The 22,841-nt window shown below is 36.8% G+C and overlaps 1 protein-coding gene across 2 annotated transcripts; it reads left to right on the top strand.

Moving 5' to 3' along the window:
- Positions 1 to 609: 609 nt before the first annotated feature.
- Positions 610 to 22,841, top strand: HJURP (Holliday junction recognition protein). 2 transcript variants are annotated; one of them, XM_064468258.1, is made up of 13 exons: positions 610 to 780; positions 2,302 to 2,368; positions 3,745 to 3,809; positions 4,964 to 4,991; positions 8,225 to 8,280; positions 9,814 to 9,853; positions 13,407 to 13,468; positions 14,626 to 14,724; positions 15,463 to 15,523; positions 16,485 to 18,079; positions 18,662 to 18,725; positions 19,910 to 19,997; positions 22,100 to 22,841. In XM_064468258.1, exons 1-13 carry the CDS (start codon positions 736 to 738, stop codon positions 22,224 to 22,226), a joined length of 2,397 nt encoding a protein of 798 aa, XP_064324328.1. In that variant the 5' UTR covers positions 610 to 735; the 3' UTR covers positions 22,227 to 22,841. The 2 variants fall into 2 exon arrangements, with proteins under 2 accessions (XP_064324328.1, XP_064324319.1); XM_064468249.1 differs by lacking the exon at positions 610 to 780 and adding an exon at positions 807 to 1,021.

The raw sequence follows: 22,841 nt of genomic DNA, 5'->3' as shown, positions 1-22,841 counted from the left end.
GGTGGGCAGGTAACTTCAGCAGCCCTCCTACTCAGCAGCCTCAAGCCTGCAACCCTATGGGACTGGTTGGAGAATGACTGGAAAGGGCATGACTCATGGCAGCTATTTTGCTTCAAATTCTCCACTCCTTATTCCTCTGACCATTTCTGCTGGATGCAACAGGAAGGTTATATTCAGTACAGCTTTGCCTGGAGCTGACTTAAAAAAAAACAACAAACACAAACACCACAGGGAAAAAAAACCAAACCAAAACCAAAAAACCCACCCATGTGTTTATTTTACATTAATTTAAATATTGGCTTTTTCGCCGACGACAGAGCAGCAGGAAGCAGCGCTTCCCCAGTCCCGGCACCCACGGCTGCCTTCACAGCGGCTCCCCGCCGGGCCTCCAGCCGCCACGCCCGCTCCGGCTGAGGGAGCTCTCCTCACAGAGCCCGACCCAACACCGGCGGCCGGAGAGGGGCAGCGGCCGCCCGAAGGCGCCAGCTGCCGCCCGCGGGAGCGGCCCTGCAAGCAGCGGGCTCAGCGGGCTGCGCCGGCAGCTCACCCCGTGGCCAATGGGAGCTCACGGTAGGCCGCTGTTGCTAGGTGAAGCAGCGACTGCGCGCCGCGTCCCGCTGCGAACTCCGTACCCAATGGGAGGACTCTGCGACCGCTTAACTTGTGGGGAGGGGATGGGCCCTCGGCAGCTCTAGCAGCCAATCAGAATGAGAAAGCGCCCCACTGCGTACTTGGATGAGCTGCGGCGCCCGAACTGACGTGAGGAAAGTCCAATCAGAGGTGGGAAGCGGGGCGGTAGGCCGTGGGAGGGTAGAGCGCAGTTTGAATTGGCGTGAGGCGGGACGGAAGCGGCTGGCTGTGGTTGGGGCCAGGGCCGGAGCGTGTGCGTGGGGCGCCCGCTGTCCCCCGGCGTCGCGGAGGGGAGCAGGCCGTGGCTATGGCCGCGGCCTTGGACATGGAGGAGCGGCTACGGCAGAGCAACGCCCGCTTCGTGGCCTCCATCAACCACATCTTGGAGAGGGTGAGGGCCGCGCTCGCGCGCCGCCCCGGCCGTTGGGTGGGGGCCGTTGGGCGGGGGCTGTTGGCAGGGCCTCTAGTCGCCCCCCTGAGGCGGGGGCGGTGGGGACGTTCTGTGGCCTGCACCGCCGTACCCCGCCGGGTCCCCAGGCCGCCCTGCCTCGCTCCCGCCTGTCTCGGGTGCCAGGTCTGCGTAGGGCTTCTCGTGCCCAAATGGCGTGTGGCGCGGGTTGGCCGGGCCTGGCCGCCCTTGCGCGTCCCTCCGACCGCCTCTGGAAGGCTGGTGGGCGGCGCGGCCCCTCTGCCCACCTCGCCTCAGGCAGTGGCAGCGCTCTCTGCTCCCCTCCTTCATGACGACCCAGGTCCTGCTGTGCCAGTACTGGCACGTTCTGCTTCCTTTGCGCTAATTTGCAGTAACTGACAATGAATTCTCTTTGTCAGTTAGTGGTGGTGTCACAAGCTCCTATTTTACCTGGCTACCTAAAGCAGCCGTCACCCAGGGCCTCGTGCAGCTTTGCAGCTTGTGCTGAGCTATGCGCTCCTGTGCCTTGGCATGAGTAAGCTAGTGAAGAGTCCTCTTCTTGAATACATCCCCAAAACATACATCTGGGTTTGCCAGTATAAGTGATTTCAATATCAGTCCGAGTTGTCCTTATAGTGCCCTTAACCCAAATTAGCTAGCATTAGATGAGGTATTTTCAATGAAAATAGAGAAAGAAGTGGGAGATTCCTTCCACAAATCCTCCTGACTTCAGAGCCATTTTGTTTTAAAGATGTGGGAACCATACACCTCCATCCAGAGATGCATGTATTTATTCAGGGATGTAATCTTTGCTGTTCAGGAAAATGTGCAAATGTCTCGGTACTGGCATAAGGCCAGTTCTAGAACTGGCTTTAAAACTCTGGTTCTAGAACTTTTTCCTATCTAGCATTAGATTGGATATTTTTATATGTCGTGAGCTGTAGGTCTATGCTAAGTGGCTGCTTCCAGTTGCTGCAGCTGAAGTTTCGAAGAAACCCCGTAATAGAGTAACTTAACTACTTTTGAAAACTCTGAATCCCTATTTCATCAGTGACTTGCTTGTGCCTTGAAATTGAATGACTTAAAAGCATGCTTAAAATATGTTTCCCCTAGAAATTAGTATTTCCAGATTGCTGACTTCTAACTTCAGCCAATAAAACATACTGATAATTTCACGTTTTGATAAAAACAATACTTAAAATGCATGTTAAAAATATTGTTTTAATCATTTATGCTAATCTTTAATTGTCCTTTTTATTTAGTATAATCAACCTTTTGAAGATGATTTACTTATTTCCATGGAAACCCTCACTTACAATACGCCTGATGGTAAGAAGTTTTTAAAGCTTCAATATTTGCATGCTGTATATTTAGACTTAGTGAAGCAGGCAACTGTTGGCATTTACATAACATTTAATTGCAATGGATATAGAATTTTGTCCACTTAGGTATGTTATTTCATACGTAAACTTTGATGCACCCAGAGAGTTATTTTATAATGCACTATTTTAGTCCATTGCCGCCTCTGTTTTAGACAACAGCAAAGAGTTATTAGCAAAGTTCAGGATAACAATGGTTAGTATTTGGATGTCTTGGAAGAAGAAGAATCAAAATTGAGAAGACCAAGGGGAAACAAAGAAATGGAGGTATTGGCAGGAAGTTGATATGCATGAATGGATTGTATAGTTTCATCTCTGCTTAGTATTCTGAAGGCTGCTCTGATAAATTTCTCTTATGTCATATGTCAGGGTAGACTGGGTAGTAGTCTCTTTAGCTTTTCATTGAATGTGTGGTTAGTGTAAATCTATACCACAATAGGCCATGTCATATTTTTCCAGTGTTTCATTATTATAACTGTTAATCCATTATGGAGTTGGTAATTCTTATGGAGAGTTTATTGTGGAAAAACCCTGTTGTTCTAAAATACATCGCTCAGGGTTTTAGGGGGACTTGTGGCTTCACTGGGAAATTAAATGTTCTGCCAGTTTTTTTCGTCACTGAAGTGAGGATTTTCGTACATAAATTGCCATATCAATTCTCATAAAGAGCAACTAACTGGACATACACATGAAGTACTACTGCGGTGTCAAGCCCAGTGTAACGGTTGTACCAAATATTAATTATTTTGTAAAGGCTTTTACAGGCTGGGAAGTTTGCAATTCATATATTGTACGTTGAGAGAGGGAGAGGGAGGAAACATGCATACAGCACTGTAATACACAGTCTTGGATTTATAATGGCTTGGTTATGCTTTTGGTTTAGTAACCTCTGTTCAGTATGGAATGAATATGGATCTCAGTCATGTAAAGCCTTAATTATGACTTTAAGTAACCTCGGATACCATGTAATCTGTATGCATTAAAATTTAAAAAGCAAAATAATTTTCTTTTTTCACCTCTTTGTAGTATCTGGGGCTGTAATGCTCTTTGGATTTTAGCTCAGTGTTGTTAGACTCAGCAGGTAGTTTTTGTTTTTTGGTTTTTTTGTCTGACTTGTCAATTAACTTGAAATTACAATATTCTCTTGGTTTGTTTTCCTGTAAGTTTTTGTTTCAGCAATTGTATTGGAGACTGTTCAGATTTGATAATGTTTTGTTACTGTGTAATATTTTCTTCCTAGATGTTTATGTTTGTTAGAATGATACTCAGTATAGATAGTGTTACAAGAAAAGCTATGTTTATATTAATATCTCTTGTTATTTCTAGGACCAAAACAATGGGGAGAAGTGTCAACCAAGAAGCTTAAAATATGGAAGAAGGAAATATTTGAGGTATCTAATAATATAGTCCTACTATGCAGTTAAAATGCAGCAATATTTCTTTTTTTTAAATATACAATGTATTTAGGAATACATTCTAATCTTGCTGTGCCATATAATATTTGCAAGAGGTATCCATGAAGTCAGCCTCTACTTCAAAACAGGGTTTTAGGATAGATTAGTCTAATCTCATCTGACAGTCTTAACCAAAATAGATGACCATTTACCAGTGGCTAGCACACTACTGGTAAACCTGCAAAAATACTTTTTTTTAATGCTGTCTCATGCACATGGAGACACACTTTTGGATCTCATCAGAATATTGCCATTGAAGTTAATATGCATCAAATCAATTTATCTTGGTTTGGCTTGTCAATTCCAAACGGCTTAATGGTTTCATCTTTAGATTTTTTCTTCTGTAAAATAATGGTAAAATATCTTTGCAGTCTTAGCACTCGCTGTTCTATGTCAGGCTAAAGACATTACTGTTGTGAGCATATGATCTGTATTTTTTTATTCTATTTACATTAAACAAGCAGTTGTAACTTTTTTTTATTTCCTAAACTCCCCCATAAGAACTCAACAGTGAATTTCATCAAAATCTCAGTGTTTCTCATAACTCAAAAGTAACCTTGCTGACACCTTCCTAATATCTGTCTAAAAAGCTGAGGTGTGTAGTGTGCCTTGGTAGTTAGAAGCTGTTCTGAACCCCACAGAGTGAGGGGATGAGGAGTGAAATTCAGTTTTGGGGAACAAGAGTGGATTTAATGGAGACAAAAGAGGAGTTGTATTTCCCTTTCTTTGTGCACTCCTGGTAGTACCTTGTGCATCATCCAGCCTTGCCACACAACTTTACAGACTAAATCCATTAAGGACTGTAAGAGGAATTCTCTGTCTTAGCCTCTTATGTGGACCAAGGTAGTAATAGGTTATGTTCTAGTAGTGATTTTAACAGCAACAGTATGGCAAGAAGTGAATGATCAGGTAAGTGTTGCCTTGTATTTGTGGCTTTTCTGGTCAGGCCATGGGAAACCTGAAGGAAACCGGTTGTTTAGGAAGTGCCTAGCTGTGAGATATACCGAAGTAAATAAAGGCACTGATTAAAATAACTTTACTATTCAAAGATTCTTCTGACTCTTTTTTTTTTTTCCTATTTCTAATTGCAGCATAATAGAGTAAGTCAAAGGAATACAGGTAAGGTGTTTAAAACAATAAGTGCTCTAAATCATCCAAAGAGTCTTGACTTAATAGATGATGTCCTGGTTTTATGCCAGACTTTTCAGGATACTCAATGTTTTTTGTGGGGAAACCGCCCATAAAACCAACAATACTTAAGTTCATAAGGATTCTGAATTATAGTTTAAAATGTTTAAGATTAATAAATACATTATAATTGATGTTACCATCATTACAAGTTGATTAAAATAATCTCCCCTTATCAATTAAACAGTAATCTTTCTGTTGTGTTTGTTGGTTTTGTCAGATGTTTCCTGAATCTAAAAATTCCAACCGACTTACATGGGTATACAAGTGGAGAAATTTGGAAATTGCTAGCTTTTTGAAAATAACTAGATAAGTGGACTTAGAAAATAAATGTGTGTGAAAAGAATCTCATTAAGTCACATGAGAGTTCAAGTATGCTATAAAAGATAGGATCTCATGGATTTTGTTAAATTTAAACAAATCATATCCTGCTCTTACTTTTTATTTGAAACACAAAAGTATATGGAGTAACCATTTGAACTGGCTGGTTATGGTTGGTGTTATCCTTAAAAAAAACCCAAACCAAAACATAAAAACAACAAAACAACCAACAAAAAAAAAAAAACCCCAAACCAACAAGAAGAAGAAAAAGCTCCTTCTGGCTATGGATTATTGAAGCTAAGGTGCAAATTTTGCCTATTCTTGTTCCATGCCGGCAATATTTCTGTCATATATTAGCCACTTAAAATTCTTTCTATCCTTGAGAATTTTTTTTGAAACAAAACACCCTCTGTGGTGTTTCATAGATCTTGCTCAGTAAGGGATTTCAGTGGGACGTTACTGTGTTGTTATGATTTCCTGGGTTCCCAACCCAGAAATGTTTGGCTTTATTCAGCTTCTAAAAACCCGCATTGCTAATATATTCTAAAGGAAGCATTACTGTAGGTTTTTTGCAAAATAGCAAACGTAAATCTCCTGAGAAGGTTACAAGCAGAAACCAGAGCTCTCTATTTATATAATATGCTTCATTAACTTCCTATGAGAGTGTTTATATTAACTTTATATGAGTGTGGTTTTATAGCCCAGTTTCCTACTGGTTGGAAAACTGCTTAGAATAGTTATCAGTGGTCTGTGTCCAAACTGAAGGGAAACATGAGGGGTTTCTTCCAGAACTTGTCCTGAGCAAATTACTAGTTTATGCTTTCATTAAGTAAACAGTAAAAGAGGGGATACCCTTAATTAACTTGCAGAGGATACCAAGTAGGGTTGACAGCTGTGAAAGATGGTCTGACAAATTGGGGCTAAAACTTAAAGTCAACTTTGTGTAATTTCATGCAGAGAAGTTCAAAGTAATAGTATGTAGGAATGATCAATTGTAGGAAGAGGCAATTCTGAAGACTGGTTGAGCCAACCAAGAGTATCGCTCTTTTGTGAAAATAGCGCATACTGTGCTAGAATATATGCACAGCTGCCTAGTATGCAAAGCACACAGAACATGTTTTCTGCACTGTTCAACAGTGATAGAACTTGTGGTGGACTACTTTGTTTTGTATTCAATAGTAGTTTGACTAGCTGGGGTGAGTCAGGAAAAGAAAAAAAAATCACTAGAGCCACTGGTGATAAGATTTAAATGGAGCGGGTGGGGGTGGGAGTGGGGGGGGAAGAACAAAAGAGAGACTCTAGGCCAAATATTAGAAGAGCTTTCCAAATGTAAACATAAGGAAATCCTGAAATATGTTTCTTGAAGATTATGGAGTTGCTCTTAAGAATGGATTTGTTTACTCCTAGAGCTAAGTTAGGTATAGTTGTTCCAGCTTTAAAATGGAAGAAAGAACAGATGACATATTTAGGTTCCTTTCTATATGTGTTAAGCCTTTAGAAAACTGGAAATCTTTAGATATATGCTTGGTACGATTAGTTAATATGAAGTGTTTATAGGAGTAAATAATACTGATGTGCCTGAGTTAGGTATGAGATAACTTTTTCTCACCATTTAACCAAAAAGAGTAAATCACTTTTGATGTTTGACATCAGTTTATCTGGAAACAGAAATGCAGAAAAAAGCAAGGACAACAAATTCTGCATTAAAGAGAAACTTGTTTAATGACAATCTTGAGTAGGGTAAACATACCTGCTAAAGCACATGTATTATTTTTATTATTTAAGTCTATCATCACGTGCATCCAATCATGAGAAGTCCTACTGCGGCCTCAGTACCAGCAAAGTCTTATTTTTGGAGATAAAGATCTTCTATTTTGAGAAAGATTAAATTTCTGTAATTTATGCAGTATTAACAATGGATGTAGGCAATAATTTTTATATGCACTTCATAATCATATGCACTGTATACAGACTTGAGAAGCTGTAGCTTGTTCTAGATAACTTATTTAAACCTAACAAGGCGATGGTTATAAATATAACTTCTTTTGGCGATATCAAAACAGTTTTCAGTCTGAGTAATTTTAATAGCAACAGTATGTGGCTTGGAGGCTAATTGTGAAACGAGCTTATGTGGAAGTCACATTTATTTGAAGGTAGCTACTACTCTGGTTTAATAAGTTTTGGGTTTTATTTAAATCCGTTTGAGTTGCGATAGCTAATGAAGAAATAAGTATAGACTGAAATGTAAAAAGGGGACATCTCTGCTAAATCAGACAGCTCTTACAGTCTCTATATTCTGCTTCTTTTGAAATAAATGGGGGAGAAAAACTGCACAAAGATTGCAGGTGGGTCTATCTGTGCAGGAAGACAGCCATAGAAGTTTTGGAAGCCCCACCTTGCCAAAAATTAAAAAGATGCCATAGAGGTTTGGGGCTCTACCTTCAGGCTTCAGGAGCAGTTAGTCTTTTTCTTATCCTTTTCAACATATGCAAAGAAAATGCACAAAAAGCTTGCTGTTGTCTTCCTTTTCTACAAGTGATACCACCTGATAAAGGGGCAAATTTTATTTTTTGTGGTGCTTCATGCATGAAGAAGAAAACATGTAGCATGGTAGGTGTACATCTCTGATCAGAATTAGTCTGCTGTATTTGACTAGAATGTTGTTCTGTCACTTGCTGTTCTTTTTTTCATTCCTATGTATGTTCTCCATTTGTTAAATGTCTGTGTTAAATATTTTTCAAAATAAATAAAAGTATATATAAATGGAGATTTAATGAGTTCAGGTACAATGTTGATCTGTGGCCTATTGAAATAGAATTTTTTTTCCTTCCATGCATGCTAAGATATATCAGAGCAAGAGACCACTGATTTTGAAGATGGACATTCAACAATACATCAGGTATGGGCACCACATTGCATCTACTTTCATAAAGCCTCTTTGGGAAAACATATTTATTTATGCAGTCAAAAGCTAAGAAATTAATCATGAGCAGGTGGTCCTGTACCATAGCTATGAAGTTAGATTTTAAAGACCTAATTGCTAGATTGAATCACTTTATTTTCCTTAAATAAGTATTTCTGAAAAAATTGAGGGGTTAAAGTAATTTGCTGCAGTTCTTCAAACTTCGGGTATCTTATTAAACAATTGCTTTATATTTCCCCTTATGTAGTTCCCCACATGTAGTTGCCTCATTTTTGGAAAGATGTGCCTCTACTTACCAAGTACATGTTTGTGTAAAATTAAAATCTTCATGTTCTGGTTAATGTTGATCATCTGGTATACTTTCCCTGATTGTTTCCTTCCACGATAGGTTCTGTGCTTTGAGATGGTGATGAATTTGAGTTCTGGACTTTTATATGTGGTGGTCTAATACATTTTGTGATGGTGTATTCATGACACTTTTTAAAATTTTTGCTATATCCCTGTTCATGTTGTTTATGTGGTAGGCTTTACATATGTTTCATATAATTACATATCCTCCTTCCCACTGTGATATTTGGGGTATTGAAAAACAGCCATGATATAAGCCATGGATTTCAGATAAATTCTACTATTCTTTTAAGTTTACTTGGAGATAGAGCAGTTGGACATATGCTTTAAACCATCAATTGTCTTTTAAGTTAGGCGATATGTGTGTCTTTTATTCATTATTATATGTAAAACCTGTGGTGACTAGAGTAACTTATTTTGACTCCTTTTAAGGAGAAAATACTCGGCATTTGAAGAGTGATATGATTACTCCTAATTACTTCTACACAGATGGTAGCTAGGGTTGTCTTATATTATTGATGTCCTTTTAACCCACAATACACTAATTTTATGGTTGAACTGGACAGAATAGAATTAGACTTTTTAAAAAGAAATTCTGAAGAACATGATGTCAGATGTAGATTGTAAACATTAAGAAAAGGCTCCTTATCCATATAAATGAGCTTTTTATGCAACTACCAAGGCTTCTACGAAATAGAGCAAAAAATCTATATATTTATTTATATATTTAGATACAGAATTTTTGAAGTAGGCAATTAAGAAATATTTAAAGTGGACAGTTAAGCTTTCAGTGTGCATTGGAACACAGAAGAAATACCCAGTACATACTGATAAAGATTTGGGTGATTAGAATACATCTGCCAACTGTTTTTTGCTCTTGTGCAACAGCTTTTCCTTACATTATTTGTTTGAATATAGAAGGGCTGGGAAGAAAATAGTTTTCCCTATTGAGTAATCAGATGTGAATCAAGACAAATTTGTGTGCAGATTTGTTAATAAAGATGGTGTCATTTGGATATAGTTTGTGAAATACAACTGGGTTTGTTTCACTACCACCGACCCCCCAGAAAATTGAGCTAGCAGTGAGAGCAGAAAATTCTATAGACTAGTTAAGACCTGGTACCATAAGCTATATTAAAATTTCTTTCATGTGCTTTTAAGGCATCTCCTGAGAACTCTCGTGTGAATACATCTGACATAGGTGAGTGTTTTAATTAATTTTTAGCTACCTTTTTCACCTTTTCGAAAAAGATTGTAAATAACTTTCATAATTTTCTAATATAATAAAAATTATTTTAATAAGTGTTCTGTACCCTTTCAGAAAGTAGAGAGTAGGAATAATAAGAATCTGAGGTACTGGTAATACTATGAAATCAATAATCACATTCCTCTTTAAAATTCCAGCCCTGAATCCCTGATATGTTGGAAAGTCAATGTGGAATATGTTCAATTACCTTTTCTTTATTAAAAGAAAGGAACTGTGAAATCAAAACTTTGGCATAAGTGGCAATAGACGTTTTATTAATAATTAGAATATATACATTAATTTCTAGTGGTCTGGTAAACATGGATATTGCATTCAGCTGCGACAATACACCTTCAGTAGTGTTTGTAACAGTTTCAGCCTCAGTCTTGTGGCCTGTCTGCAAAGTTTTGGGTGGGTTTGACCTTTTATTCCAAAATAATTATTTGCTTCTATTAATTGGTGGAAACAATCTTTGACTTCTTCAAATATTTTAAACTTGTATTACTCAAGATCTTTTGATTCTTGTGTGTATAAAAACTTATTATTTTGCATAAATTAAACTATGGCTAGGCAGTAACTAGCATTTAATGTTCAAAAGAGTAGTTGCAGAAAAACATGGTTAGCTGGTGTTTAAATACTCTGGTGTAAATTAGGTGCTTCATATGCATAGCTGTCTCCAAGGCAGATGATTAGTTCTTTTTTGAGGGGAAAAATAGAAAATAGCAATCTGAAATTTGTCCTCCTATTGCTTGAGAGGATAACTTCAAATACCTATTTGAATGATAAAATAATTTCTGCAAACTTAGAAAATGTGACTTCATTTTTGCTCAACCTGCACAATGAAATACAGGAAAAAAATTTCAGAGGCATCTGTGGCTTAGTTTTTCTAAGTGTCCTTTTTCTATTGCACTCATGAGATAAATGAGTGATGCAGTTCAGACTGTGGTATATTCATAGCAGCGTACAATAATATGATTATCCACTCCTCCTCCTTCTCTTGTGAATATTCTAGGAAGAGACTGGAGAGGATTTATAGCAACCTCGGTGAGTCCCAGCTATCTCCAAATACAGTAAGACCTAGAAATTAGCTTCTTAGAGATGTGGGATTGGATTCCTCACTTAAAAATGGAATTCACATAGGTGTTTGGGGTTTTTTGTTCTTGGATTTTTGCATTTGGGTTTGGGGATTTAAGTGTTTTTTGGTTTTTTTTTAATATTTCAAAGGTTAGCAATGAGACAGGCTAACTGTTAAGGAAAAAGTGTATCTTCAGCTGCTTTAGCTAAAACTTTAGCTTTGGCAGGCTTTTTCCATCTTTAGTATTCACACAGAATGCTTCACGCTTCTCAGAGAAAGCAGTGTTTCTTCCAGGTATTATTCAGTATTTTTGCTCTAAAAATATGCAAAGCCTATCAACAGCAGGTATAAATAAAGTGAAACAGCTCTCACCTGTACCTGTAAGTATTGGTCTGCCCTTAATAGGGAAAATGATTAGGTTTTACCTTCTTGGGTTTCACAGGAAGTAACATGGCAAAGTATAGTAATATATGAAATTTCTTGTATCTATTAGGAGAGTATCACAGAAAAATTAATTTATTTGGAGAGAAAGGGGAAAGTTCAATTTGAATTGTGTATTTATCTAAGTGTATTTAAGTTGAGAAGATCATATCAAAATCAAAACTTAAAATTTACAGTAATCCCCTTACTAATATATTTATCTTTTAAGTAAAATATATCTTTTAGGTAATGATAGTGTATTGAGTCCCTCTCCAGTGAAATAACTTCCTTTATTATAGGTCAAATTTTCCAGAGAGAAAGGTGGGAGCTTTCATTTTTCCTCTCTCTTTTGTACTTGAGGAACAGAGGTGTTCCCAAATTTCCCTTTTGGCCCTTATAAATACGTTAAGGTTCCCTGGAGAAGATACTTCACTTTATTCCATTCTGTGCCATGGTCCTCTGCTAATAATTAATGCTCCAGAGATTTTAAGTATTATTGACAATACATTGTAGACATACTAAAATTACACTTTTGTGAGGTTTCACACCTAGAGGCGTATTCAACTTGTACACAGGTCAATTTGTTCTATGATACAAGCTATTTTGTAATTGGTGTGATGGAGTTGAGCATGCCTGGGCACCAGTGTTGCTGCCTTTATCTGAAGAAGCTCCCATTTTTGTAGCAGTCTAGTCTGGTCATCTCAGTGACCAGTTAGGGAGCAGTCGGCCAGTTTTGTGCCCAATTCTACTGGAGGAAGACAACTGTGTGGCAGAAAGTATCAGCTGTTACAACAGAAACTGGAGCTGAAACTTTATCAGATAAAAACAGTAATATTTTTACTGCTTCCTCCACTATTGATGCTTAGTAACTGGTTTCCTGTGGATAAAGCGGCCACAACTTTGTCTTCCATTAGTCATGTGGGAAGAAACTTTGATAATCTGACAGGTATGGTTTTCATTTCTAATAAAATAATTCTACTGGGATCAGGTAGACTTTCAAAGCCAACCCTCTGATTGTTCAACATTTTCACCAGAAGATGCAAAATTGTGTTGCTCCCAAAAGGGTAGCGTTTCTTTCATATGTATCTTTATCCTAGCTCTATGGCAGCAGCTGTTCACAGTGTTTTAGGGGGTGATTGTACTGACAGCGAACAAAAATCAAAGATGGGATTGGCTGGAAAAGATTTTTCATTCTGTTTTCGGTAATTTAAGAATAATATGAAGAGGCAGGTACGTGGGTAGGGATCATAACTAAGATTTTTTTCACTCATTTTTTTCCTTTTCAGGGTTGTTATTCTCTTCCCCTCCCTGTGGTGAATACAATCATGGGACAAAGATGTAACAGCCAGGGGAGTTCAGAAAATCAGGGCTTACAATACAGTCATGTGTTTTATGATTGTGAAAGACTGAGGCTTTAGCTAATGATGAATTGGAAGGTCCGGCTACATCTAGCAAAAAAAAAAGTCTTGTTGTGTTCCATTTACAAAAATACCCATAGAATACTTAAAAGTTAAGTTGGAAGATATGGACATGTTTTTTAATATTCTCAAGTCTGTCTTATTTCTCACCTTTGCAGTTCTAAGGCAATCTTGACAATAACAAACTAAGAAAAAGAAGCATGGTAGAAGGTCCTTACTATCACTGTTGGGATATTTAGGAATGTAGCAGGAAATAAGCAGGAATGATACACTAATGAATAGTGAATCTTGCAGAACAGAGCTTTGAAAATATTTTACTCTCTGAAATGCTTAGCATAACTCTTGCAGAACTGGTTACAAACAAGTTAGCTTCACTCTACATTGTTCCTCTCAAGTAATTTATAAACCTGGCTTTTCAATTTGACTTGAAATGGAAATGTAATACAGATAAAAAGCTTCCTGTAGAAAACAGTTTTCTAAAATTTAAGCACTTTAGTCAATAAGTTTCACATGTGTGAAATGTGTGTTTAAAAACTTTTCTGTTTTGGTTTTGAGTTCAACTAGATTTTATTTAGTATTTATTTTCAAATTGTAGGTGAAGAAAGTGATGCTGATATAGTTTCAGTAAGAAGAAAATTTGAAGACATTCACTTCCAGGTAAAAATTCTGGTGTCTAATGTAATGGAATAATTTTGTGTTCAATAGAAATGATTGAACTATTTCAATAGCTTACACATGTGTGATGAGTTGATGCACTATCAGCAGAAAGACTCAATGTAGCCTGCATCTTAATGCACATTTTTAGGAAGTACAGCAAATGAGAGGTTCAATAAATAATACCATGAAGACCAATATGAAGTAATATTATGTCTTGGTATTATTAGTATACCAGAGAAAGCCGTACTATGTATTACACAGAACAGGCAACCATGAGAAAGGTTATTATAGGTATGGAAAAAGAATAACCAGATGAATCCCAAAGTTTCACTTATAAAAATATGGTCATTCACCTGACAGTCTAGCATAAACAGGTAACATGATTTTCTTTAAAAAAAAGTAAATCTGAAATAATGGCTACCACAACAAAAGCAGACTGAAATATTCTGCTGTTGTTTCCCAAACTAGACTATGGGTATCAGGACTACCCACAGTAGTTACATTGATGAAGAAAAGTACAACACACTGTATGCGCAGCCGTTCTAATTTTGTTTTGCTTGCTCAAATACAATTACCAAAATTTAATTTACTTTTCTTACTTGTTAAGCATAGTGCTAGGCATTGTCATGTCTCTGACCACAGCCAAAAGAAAATGCTTCAGAAAGCAAGAGTTTCACTAATGAAAAACGTTTGCTGTTTATCACCAAACACTTCTAGGTTTTACGTAGAGGTGTGTTACAGAGTAGACCTTAATTTCTAGATGTATTCTTGGGATGTTAATAATACATGTAAAGATTTGCAGCCATAATTACTAGTGCTTTGTAACCTAACACTAAGACTTGTTTTGTTTTTTGTTTTTGTCAGTGGGTCTTCTGAGGCAGTGTGTGCTTTTCCCTGCATCAATAAACTAGCTAGTTATCTCTTTTTAAATGTCTTCACATACAGTTCCTTCACAGGAATTTTTTTATTTGGCATAAGATTTATACATTAAAAAGAAGTTTATGCTGGTTGGATATCCTCATCTGAATAACACTAGTTTGAAAAAAAGAAAAAAAAAGTAATATGTTTGACTTTGTCAGTGTCAATAATTTCTATGTGTTTTAATTACTTTCTTTTTTCCCTCCCTGCGCCGTTCCGCCCCCCCCCCCGCCCCCAAGAATCAGTACGTATGTGACGGGAAAATTCAAGAGAAAGAAAAAGTTCAAGTAGATGTGATAGTACAAGATTATGCTAGAAAAATTCCCAAATGGATTACGGTAACATATTTCTTCTGTTCTGTTACAAATTATTAGATAATTAGACTATAATAAGAACTCTCTAACTGTGCAGCACAATGAATTCTACTACAGCTTCTCTACTGTTCCGTCATTGTTCCTCTGCTGCTTGCTGTCTACGTAAATATCACAGTATCTCAGGTCTCTGACAGCAATTATTTGTAAGAAACAGCAGATGATATCCAAATGTTTCTTTTTTTTTCTTTGATGATTTGTTCTTTGAACCCTGATATGCATGTTGATCTTCCGTACATTTTCTGAAAAGCCTTTATTTGAAGTTTGTAGAGAAAAAATGAGTTTTGGCTTTATTTTGGTTTTGGGGGCGAGGGGAATTGGGGGCAGAGGGTTATGTTACATGGTACAGCTTCTGTTTTCTACTGGAGTTGCTAGAGATGTACAGATTATCCAGGTATACATATCCATGTATAAATTCTCATATTCGGGAAAGGGATTAAAATAATATAAATCATGTAGAAGTTGCAAAGATGATAAACAGCTTTCCAAGATTAAACTGGTAACTGTTAAAAATTCTAACTGGAGTCTTAGTCTAAGACTTTGTCCTCCTTGTCTGAAAGTTACTAAGCTCCTTAGGACCATAACTCTGTACAGGACCTAGTATAGTAATGAGAGAGTAGGAGGAGTCACAAATAAGGTTTTGATTTTACCTTTAATGTGTAAAAAATTCAGGGTATTAGATTGTGTCGTTTGTTTGTTTTTCAGATAGCACCGCAAGGTTTGTCGGAAGGTCTTCATTTAGCTTCGCCAGTCCAAGAACTGATTGGTATAACTAAACCTTTTGGGTGTTGGTCAAATATGTTAGTTACAAAATGTGCTTTTATTAAAATTTATTAGAAATAAATATTTAATTTACTGAAAACTCAAAGGCACTATTTATCCAACAGAAAAGTTCAACAGACTGGATTCTTGAAGAGAAGTTAAACATGATTTTGCTTATGGCAAAAAATGTATTTGAAAAGCAGACATTAAATATTGTGTATACATAAAAACAGCTTTTCTTAAATAGCCCCAGGTAAAAAATGCATAGTTAGAAAATTCAGCAGCATTAAGCTCAATTAAATGAAAGCATAATTTTTTGCTTCTGCTTATTTTAAAGTCAAGGAATGTAATGAATGGCTTTGGGTCTGCTGGTAACTGGTACTCAAAGTGGTACTTCACTAGTAAGCTTACTTTCTTCAGAAACTCTCCAAATTTGATGCAAACCTAAGATAGAATTTTGGTGTAAATATTTCAAGCCTAACAACTACAAAAAGCATTATCTTCATGGTGCTTTACGGCAAGCAAAGCTGCACTGGTACAGGCCAAGTACAAAGCTTTCAAGTAATATGAAAAGAGAGTTACAAAGCCTGTAGGATAAGGCTGTTCCTTCTGGTCAAAAATCACCAAAAACAAAGAAGTCTGCCCGTACAATGAAAATATATTACATCTATATATTAAGCTATATTAAAATAGGTTTTCTTCCAACACATTTAATTTCTGTCTTCTGTGGTCTGCTAATTCAATGTGGTTAGGAAAAAACTTATTTTTTTTTCCTAATGGATTGCATGTTAGTCATCCATTTAGCCTGGCAAAAAAGCTTAACGAAATATGCTATTATAGTAAGATGATCTGCACCACATGCAATTGTTTACATCATATAATACATTACTGGCAGTACCCTAATAGGTTTGGGTTTCTTATTTCTGCTGGGGGTTTTTTGTAATTTTTTTTTTTTTTTTGAGTAGGCAACCAAGCTGCTGTTTGCAGTAAGAAAGTGGAGTTGTCCAATGAATGTCCTTCATCCAGACCTCTACAGTTACAGTTTTCTGGTGTTCCCATTTCACCAAACAGAATAACCACACCCAGGCATCGACCTGCTCCAGAACTGAATAAAACTTGCTATGACAATATCTTGGAAGAATACCAGTCTGCAGATGAGGAATGCTCCTGGAGCAATGTAACTCTTGCAGACTTGTATCCAGCAATGGTACAGATGCTTACAAGGCTGATGACAAAGCAGTCTCGGAGAAATGAGTTAAAATACTTGGTTCGACACTTAAGGCACAAAAGATGGCGTTCCAGAAGACCAAAGCTCAGTGTCACTGTAGACAAAACAAGAGGGTTCGGAGCCCTTAAACTGAAGCAAGCACTACCCGGCGAATGCAGCAGTAGAAGTGAAGACATCCAGAATCAAACTTTTGGAAATGAGAACAGAGAACTTTGTGATGACAAGTGTTCCATTAATAATTTATCTGGTCTTGTACCTTATTCTTACATTGATACAAATGACATCAAAATGGGCTGCTGTGACTCAAGTTCAGAACATCATTTGGTATATGGAGAAGGCCAAAACCCCCCCTCCAAACAGACTGTTTTTCCTAATGTTATGGCTAGAATGGGAGAGACATTTCTAGTAGGATATGGGATACAGCCTGCTGTCTCGCCGAGGAATTCAAAATGCAAGGAAAGTGAAAAATTGGCTTACGGATGTTCCTCAGAATATCCTTTTATAACATCTACTGCCAGTTCAGGGTCAACAGCGCTTCATCTGGTAGAAGAGAGTAAAACTCGAAAACTTGGCTTTCCTCATGGACTTATCTCAGAGTTGTGTTCATCTACTTGCAGTTCCTGTGGCAATAGTAACACTTTTACGCCTGTCACAAACTATTCTCCTGCAAAAGCATCAAATACTTTGCTCATAAATCCTGAAGGAATAATTTCTGAAAGACTAATTTCTTTCCAGCACAAAAATTCATTTTCATCATTGCCTATTAGGCAGAGTCCTTCAAAGATGCCCCAGAAATACGAAGATGCATTTGAAAAACTCTACTTCAAATTGTGCTCCAAAGAAATCCAAAAGCCTCTGACATTGACAAGACCTCTTTCAAATTCACAGAACCTTGAAGAGAAAGGAAGATTAGTGAAGAGTAATTTAAGTGATTCTGTGAGGTCTGATACAGAGTATGATAGAGAATTTGACAGGATCTATGAGCAATTATGTAGGGAGGCAGTTCCAAAACTTCCTGGGTTTCAGAGGGCTTCAAATTTAAGGAAATATGAAGGAATACAGATGTCTGAAACTGTAAATGCTCTTGTTAACTCACCTGTTCGAACTTCATCTGCAATTCCCAGAGTTAAAAGACTAGGAGACTTTCAAAATGATCTTTGTTCATCAGTAAAACGACTGAAAAATATACCAGAACATTATTTTCCTTCAACAAAATGTCAACAGATTTCTCACAGAAAAAATGTTAGTCTTCAGACAGTTGGCATGGATTTTTTGAACACATACAGTTACAGTAACCCCAGCTTTTTTGACAGTCACACCTGCCAGAGACAGGTACTTAAGGACCTTGTTAAAAAAAAAAAAAAAAAAAAAAAAAAAAAAAAAAAAACCAAACACGATTGTGCGCTCTTTGCTGATATTTGGAGAAGGGCTTAAAAATTGATTATAGCTGGAGGCTGTTTAAATGACTGGCAGCATACTTCCAGTGCTATTTGGTCAGTAGAGCTGTTTTATAGGTTTGGGGTTTGGGGGATTTTTATTTACTAAAATATAAGTTGTATCAGGTCTTCTGGATCATGTGAGGAAGCTCACTGTATTTAATAACATTGAAAATGATTGTGAAATATTCAGTAAAAGATTTTGTTACATTTTAATAGACTGTGTCACTGCTTAAAATAATCTCAAACAGAAACCGTGTTAATTAAGGTGTTGTCCTTCTGAAATGATGATGTTTTTATAGATGGATAAGGTGAGGCAAACAAATTAAGCTTTACTAGGTTCTACTGGGATCATTAGACTTGTTGATTTAAATGTTAAATCAGGCCCTATTTTTATGTTCCCAGTCATTTCTTCCAAGGCAAGCTGTGAAATAATACGTATTTCCATCAATGTAATCTGTTGATGTTTTATTTTCAGGACACTGGATTTCATGCTGCTTCAGATAAAACTTTTCTTGGTATTCCTGGTACTTCCCTGCCAGGTTAGTTTCAGAGGTTTTATTAATTTCTACTTTAGCATTCACAAGCACTTCTTCAAAGGGTAAGTCTACAGATCTCAACAGACCACTGTCTAGGTGACAGCTCTTCTTCCTCAGTAATAATTGGGTATGTGTGTTCCCTTAAGTAAGGAATATATATAGAAAAGGGTTTCCTGAATCACATGTTAACAGCGATCTAAGAAGCTTTTCTTTAGTTTCACTAGGACTTTTCCTACTGAAGTGTTGCTTATTATCTGCTGGTTTTCCCTCTTCCTTTATTTTATTTTAAGTTTGCTGTTGCTTTTACTTTCTGTATCTAAATGGAAATGCATAGTTTGTTAATCCTACGCTTGAATAACCAAATGCTTTTGTTTGGATTCTTCAGCTTTACAAAAACTTTCAATGGAGTTGTTTCATGCCTACTGTCACTTGCTTAAGTGAATAAGATTATTAATCTGGATAAAAAGACTTTTATCAATTCAGGACAGTAGAATTTTATGTAAAAAAACCCAAACTACATTAGTTTAAGTTTTTAGATGCTAATCTTTCAGTTTCCTTCTAAAAATCTGATTTGGTTAAAGCATGTTTATAACATAACCTGAACTTTTTTCCTACTAAGTAAAATCACCAATGTGTATTTTCCATAATTTATTTTTATGAACCTTGTCATCAAGATAACTAACATATCAAAGGAAAATACTGAAGAAGGTGACTTGAAATATTGTCAGCTGGTATACAAGAAAATGGTAGAGGAAATGCACTTGTTTGCATGGTTCTTGCCTTGTTGCGTTTTCAACACTGATTAATGGTAAAGAATTTGATTATTTGAGGTGGACTTAACCCATCCATCTTATTTTGCCTCCCTCAAATTTTAACTCATACTTTTTGTTACATTTTTTTTTCTGGTATCAACAGTTTCTTCTGCCTTTTTCTAATGATCATAAATTATAAGCATTTTTAAGAAACCTAGCTTACACTTAAGTATATTCAGTGTATAAAATGTATTTGAAATTAAGTTTTGCCAGAACCTTGTGCATTAGAACATTTTCATAAGGAAATTGGCACATTGAAGTATGCCAGTGAAGTATTACCAATGCTTTAATAGGCTAATATTTAACAACATACTGTAGCATCCATGCTATGCAGCATTGTTCTTACCCTTTTGATACTAACGTTTTCATCACCAGAATCTGGGATTGCAGAGGCCCACTCTGGCCGGCCTATGGCAATGAAGAATTACAGCTGTCCTGGAAACGCACAGAAGTGTCACCAGAGGTAAGTGCCTTTTGTGAAAAGAAGTTTCAAAAGAAATTCATGTTGCTCTGCATCTATACTACAGATACGGAGGTTGTTGCTTACATGTGTACTTCTAGAATGAACATCAGCATGATCGCTTGGGAGAGCCCAAGCTAATCAAGCCTGCAGACTTGAACAGTGGGTTGCAAGTGTCTGTGGACAAAACCAGCCAGACTCCAGCATGGATGGCCAGTGAAACCAGATAGTAAGGTGGCCTAACTGAATAGCCACTGTAGTCCTTCTTTTGTGTTCATTATAGAGACATTATTTTAGACATAACTACAGAATTGTTTTGATTCTGGCTGTGTATTTTGAGCTAACAAGTCATCTCAGATGCTTAGGCTGTAGAGAGTGCAGTATATTGCCATGTGAAAGGGCTTTCAAAAGTTAGCTTAGTTAGCTTCTGTGCAGTTGGGCATAGTTACCTGCATTTTGGCTCTGTGTACACAAGCAGTGGCTCTGTTTGGAAGATATCTGAGATCCTCTCCTCCTGCTGTTATCACTATTGGCAGTGTATTTAGATCTCTGGAAGGAGAACACTTCTTCCACCTTCCTGGATACTGGCCTACTACATCTGCTGTTCTTAGAAAATATGTGACTTTTAAAGGATTCTCAAGTTTCAGATCTCTTGGGTTTTTAATTACAAACTAATTTAATAGGCAGCAGGATTAAAAAGCATTAAAAGTTCTCTGAACAGTTTCTCATTTTATTTTCCAAAACACTTTTTGCCATGTTTTTTTGCCAAAAGGTCTAATTTGGCATCACAAGATATGCTGCCTTCCCACACTCAGTCAAGAAAATTTTCACTATGCTTGAGATGATCATACAGCTGATACAAAAATTTTCTGACAGTGTTTGAGTTAAAACTTCAAAGGAAGACTGAATGCATTTTGAAACCACTTATACATAGAACTTAACTGGAAAAGAGGCTGGGTGATTTGAAGAAAAAAGTTTCAGTTTAAGCAAAGATGCAATTCAAACGTCGAGGCTTGTGTTACAAATATATAACAGTATTGATACAGGTTATATCTGGATTATTTTTTTATATAATGGAAGATAGGAGGCAAGCTGATGAGTATAGAAGAGTGTTTCTGTGATGTTAAGTATGCCCACGTAGGTGAGTAAATAGTTCTTGGATTCCCTCTTTTTTTCCTCAATTCTTTTTCCTGACTCCATACAAAATAGCCTCCTTATGAGATTAGTAACTGTTCTGAAGGAAAAGGTTTTCCTTTCCTTAATGCATGTAAGTAGAGAAGTTTGAGAAAGAGTAGGAAATCAGGATTTCATGGAGTGCTTTCTTGCCAAGCCATCTGGAACAAAATCTATTTCTTTGTTCCTTAATTACTCAAATGCATGTTTGCTGATTTGTAGCCAAAATGGCCCGTCAGCTGGCAAGCTTCCTTAGGCCTGTGGTGTGATATTCTTAGCCTTCTATGGTTCCCAGGAGTGAAGCTGCTTTTTAATGGCTTCAGAGCCCTCAGAACTTTTATGCCTAAGCCATTTGGCATAATGCTGTATGTTGTAATGAATGGTTGTGGAAAGAAAAGGAATATTGTCTTCCTGTCTGAAACTTGATTTTCATAATCATCTTCTAGATAAAGGCAGAGATATTTCAGAAAAGGAAATGTTCATAACTAATAAACTTTTCTTCAGCTCTGTGTGAATGCTGTCCTACAGCTATACGGCTGTAGTTAATTGTCAGATGTAAATAAAATAGCTTAAAATAGACGTTTAAAAAATTATACCCTTTCTTAAGTAATATGCAAGGAAATAACTATATTCTCACTTGTGTCTTACTTTTAGCTATTTGTGAATACATTCAAAGATTACATCTTGAAGTTGATAGATATTTGTGTAGTTTAGGTTCAGGAGTAGCATTACTGAGATGTTAAAATGACATGGGTTTAAAGTTTCCTCTCCAGCTGAAAGCACATAGGAATGCAGAAAAGGAGTTCTGCTGCTATTCATAGTCAAGAATTTCAGATATCTTGCTTTGGCGATTTGTTTCAGTTTCGTTCTGTTCAGCAAGGATAGTATTTTTGTGTAATTTACTTTATCATCTAAACAATTCTTTTCTATAGGGTATCCAGAAAACTAAGCTACACTGATGGGAAAGACCAAAATCCTAGCAGTCCCTTGGACGACTTCCTGGTCAAAACTCACCAAGGAGCATTCATGGACTGCTACAGAGAAAACATTGCTTTATAAAGTCTGGGTTTTTGTTTTGTTTTGTTTTGTTCGTTCTTCTTCCAAGAATCAAGGATGTATTATGTGTATCTAATATACAATTAAACCTGATTTTATTCTTCCCTCTAATAAAAAAATATTCAGGAACTTGTTCATCCCTTCTGACAGAGCACTTTATACTCCTTCAGCTTTATCAGGTGCTGCAGGGAATCAGGGTTCCTTTCTATGACTAAGTTTAAATTATGTGTTTAGTAGTGTTTCATATAACAGAATGTGATCTGCATTATCTTTTTATCTGCCGATAAGCTTTGATTCTTAATGTGTTAGTATTAAGTAACAAGCTCTTTTTGCTGAATTCCTCCTGCCTATTCATGCTTTATAGATATATCAGTAATAAGTCAATTTAAAAATCTAAGCTGGGCTGGATGATCCAAATGCGGTATTATATGCTATGACTTGTAATATGCCTGCTATGTAATTTTAATGTTACATTTTCTGAGTCACTCACAAAAGTTGATTGTTCAATAACATTTTATAATTTTTAGTGGTTTTGATAGTGTTATTCTGTGTTCTGACAAAATTCTACCTGAAACAATATATATATATGTATATATTCTAAATAAAAGCCTATACTTG

The sequence above is a fragment of the Phalacrocorax carbo genome, chromosome 1, assembly GCF_963921805.1.
Source record: "Phalacrocorax carbo chromosome 1, bPhaCar2.1, whole genome shotgun sequence".
Lineage (NCBI taxonomy): Eukaryota > Metazoa > Chordata > Aves > Suliformes > Phalacrocoracidae > Phalacrocorax > Phalacrocorax carbo.
Note: the sequence above shows the minus strand (reverse complement) of the source record. Positions and strands in the feature narration are given on the sequence as shown.

Excerpts from the sequence above, each read along its gene's own strand:
- HJURP (XM_064468249.1), top strand. The coding sequence starts at position 938 with ATGGCCGCGGCCTTGGACATGGAGGAGCGGCTACGGCAGAGCAACGCC. Across the intron at positions 2,369-3,744 it reads CACTTACAATACGCCTGATG|GACCAAAACAATGGGGAGAA; the intron begins GTAAGAAGTTTT and ends TGTTATTTCTAG. Across the intron at positions 19,998-22,099 it reads GCACAGAAGTGTCACCAGAG|GGTATCCAGAAAACTAAGCT; the intron begins GTAAGTGCCTTT and ends TCTTTTCTATAG.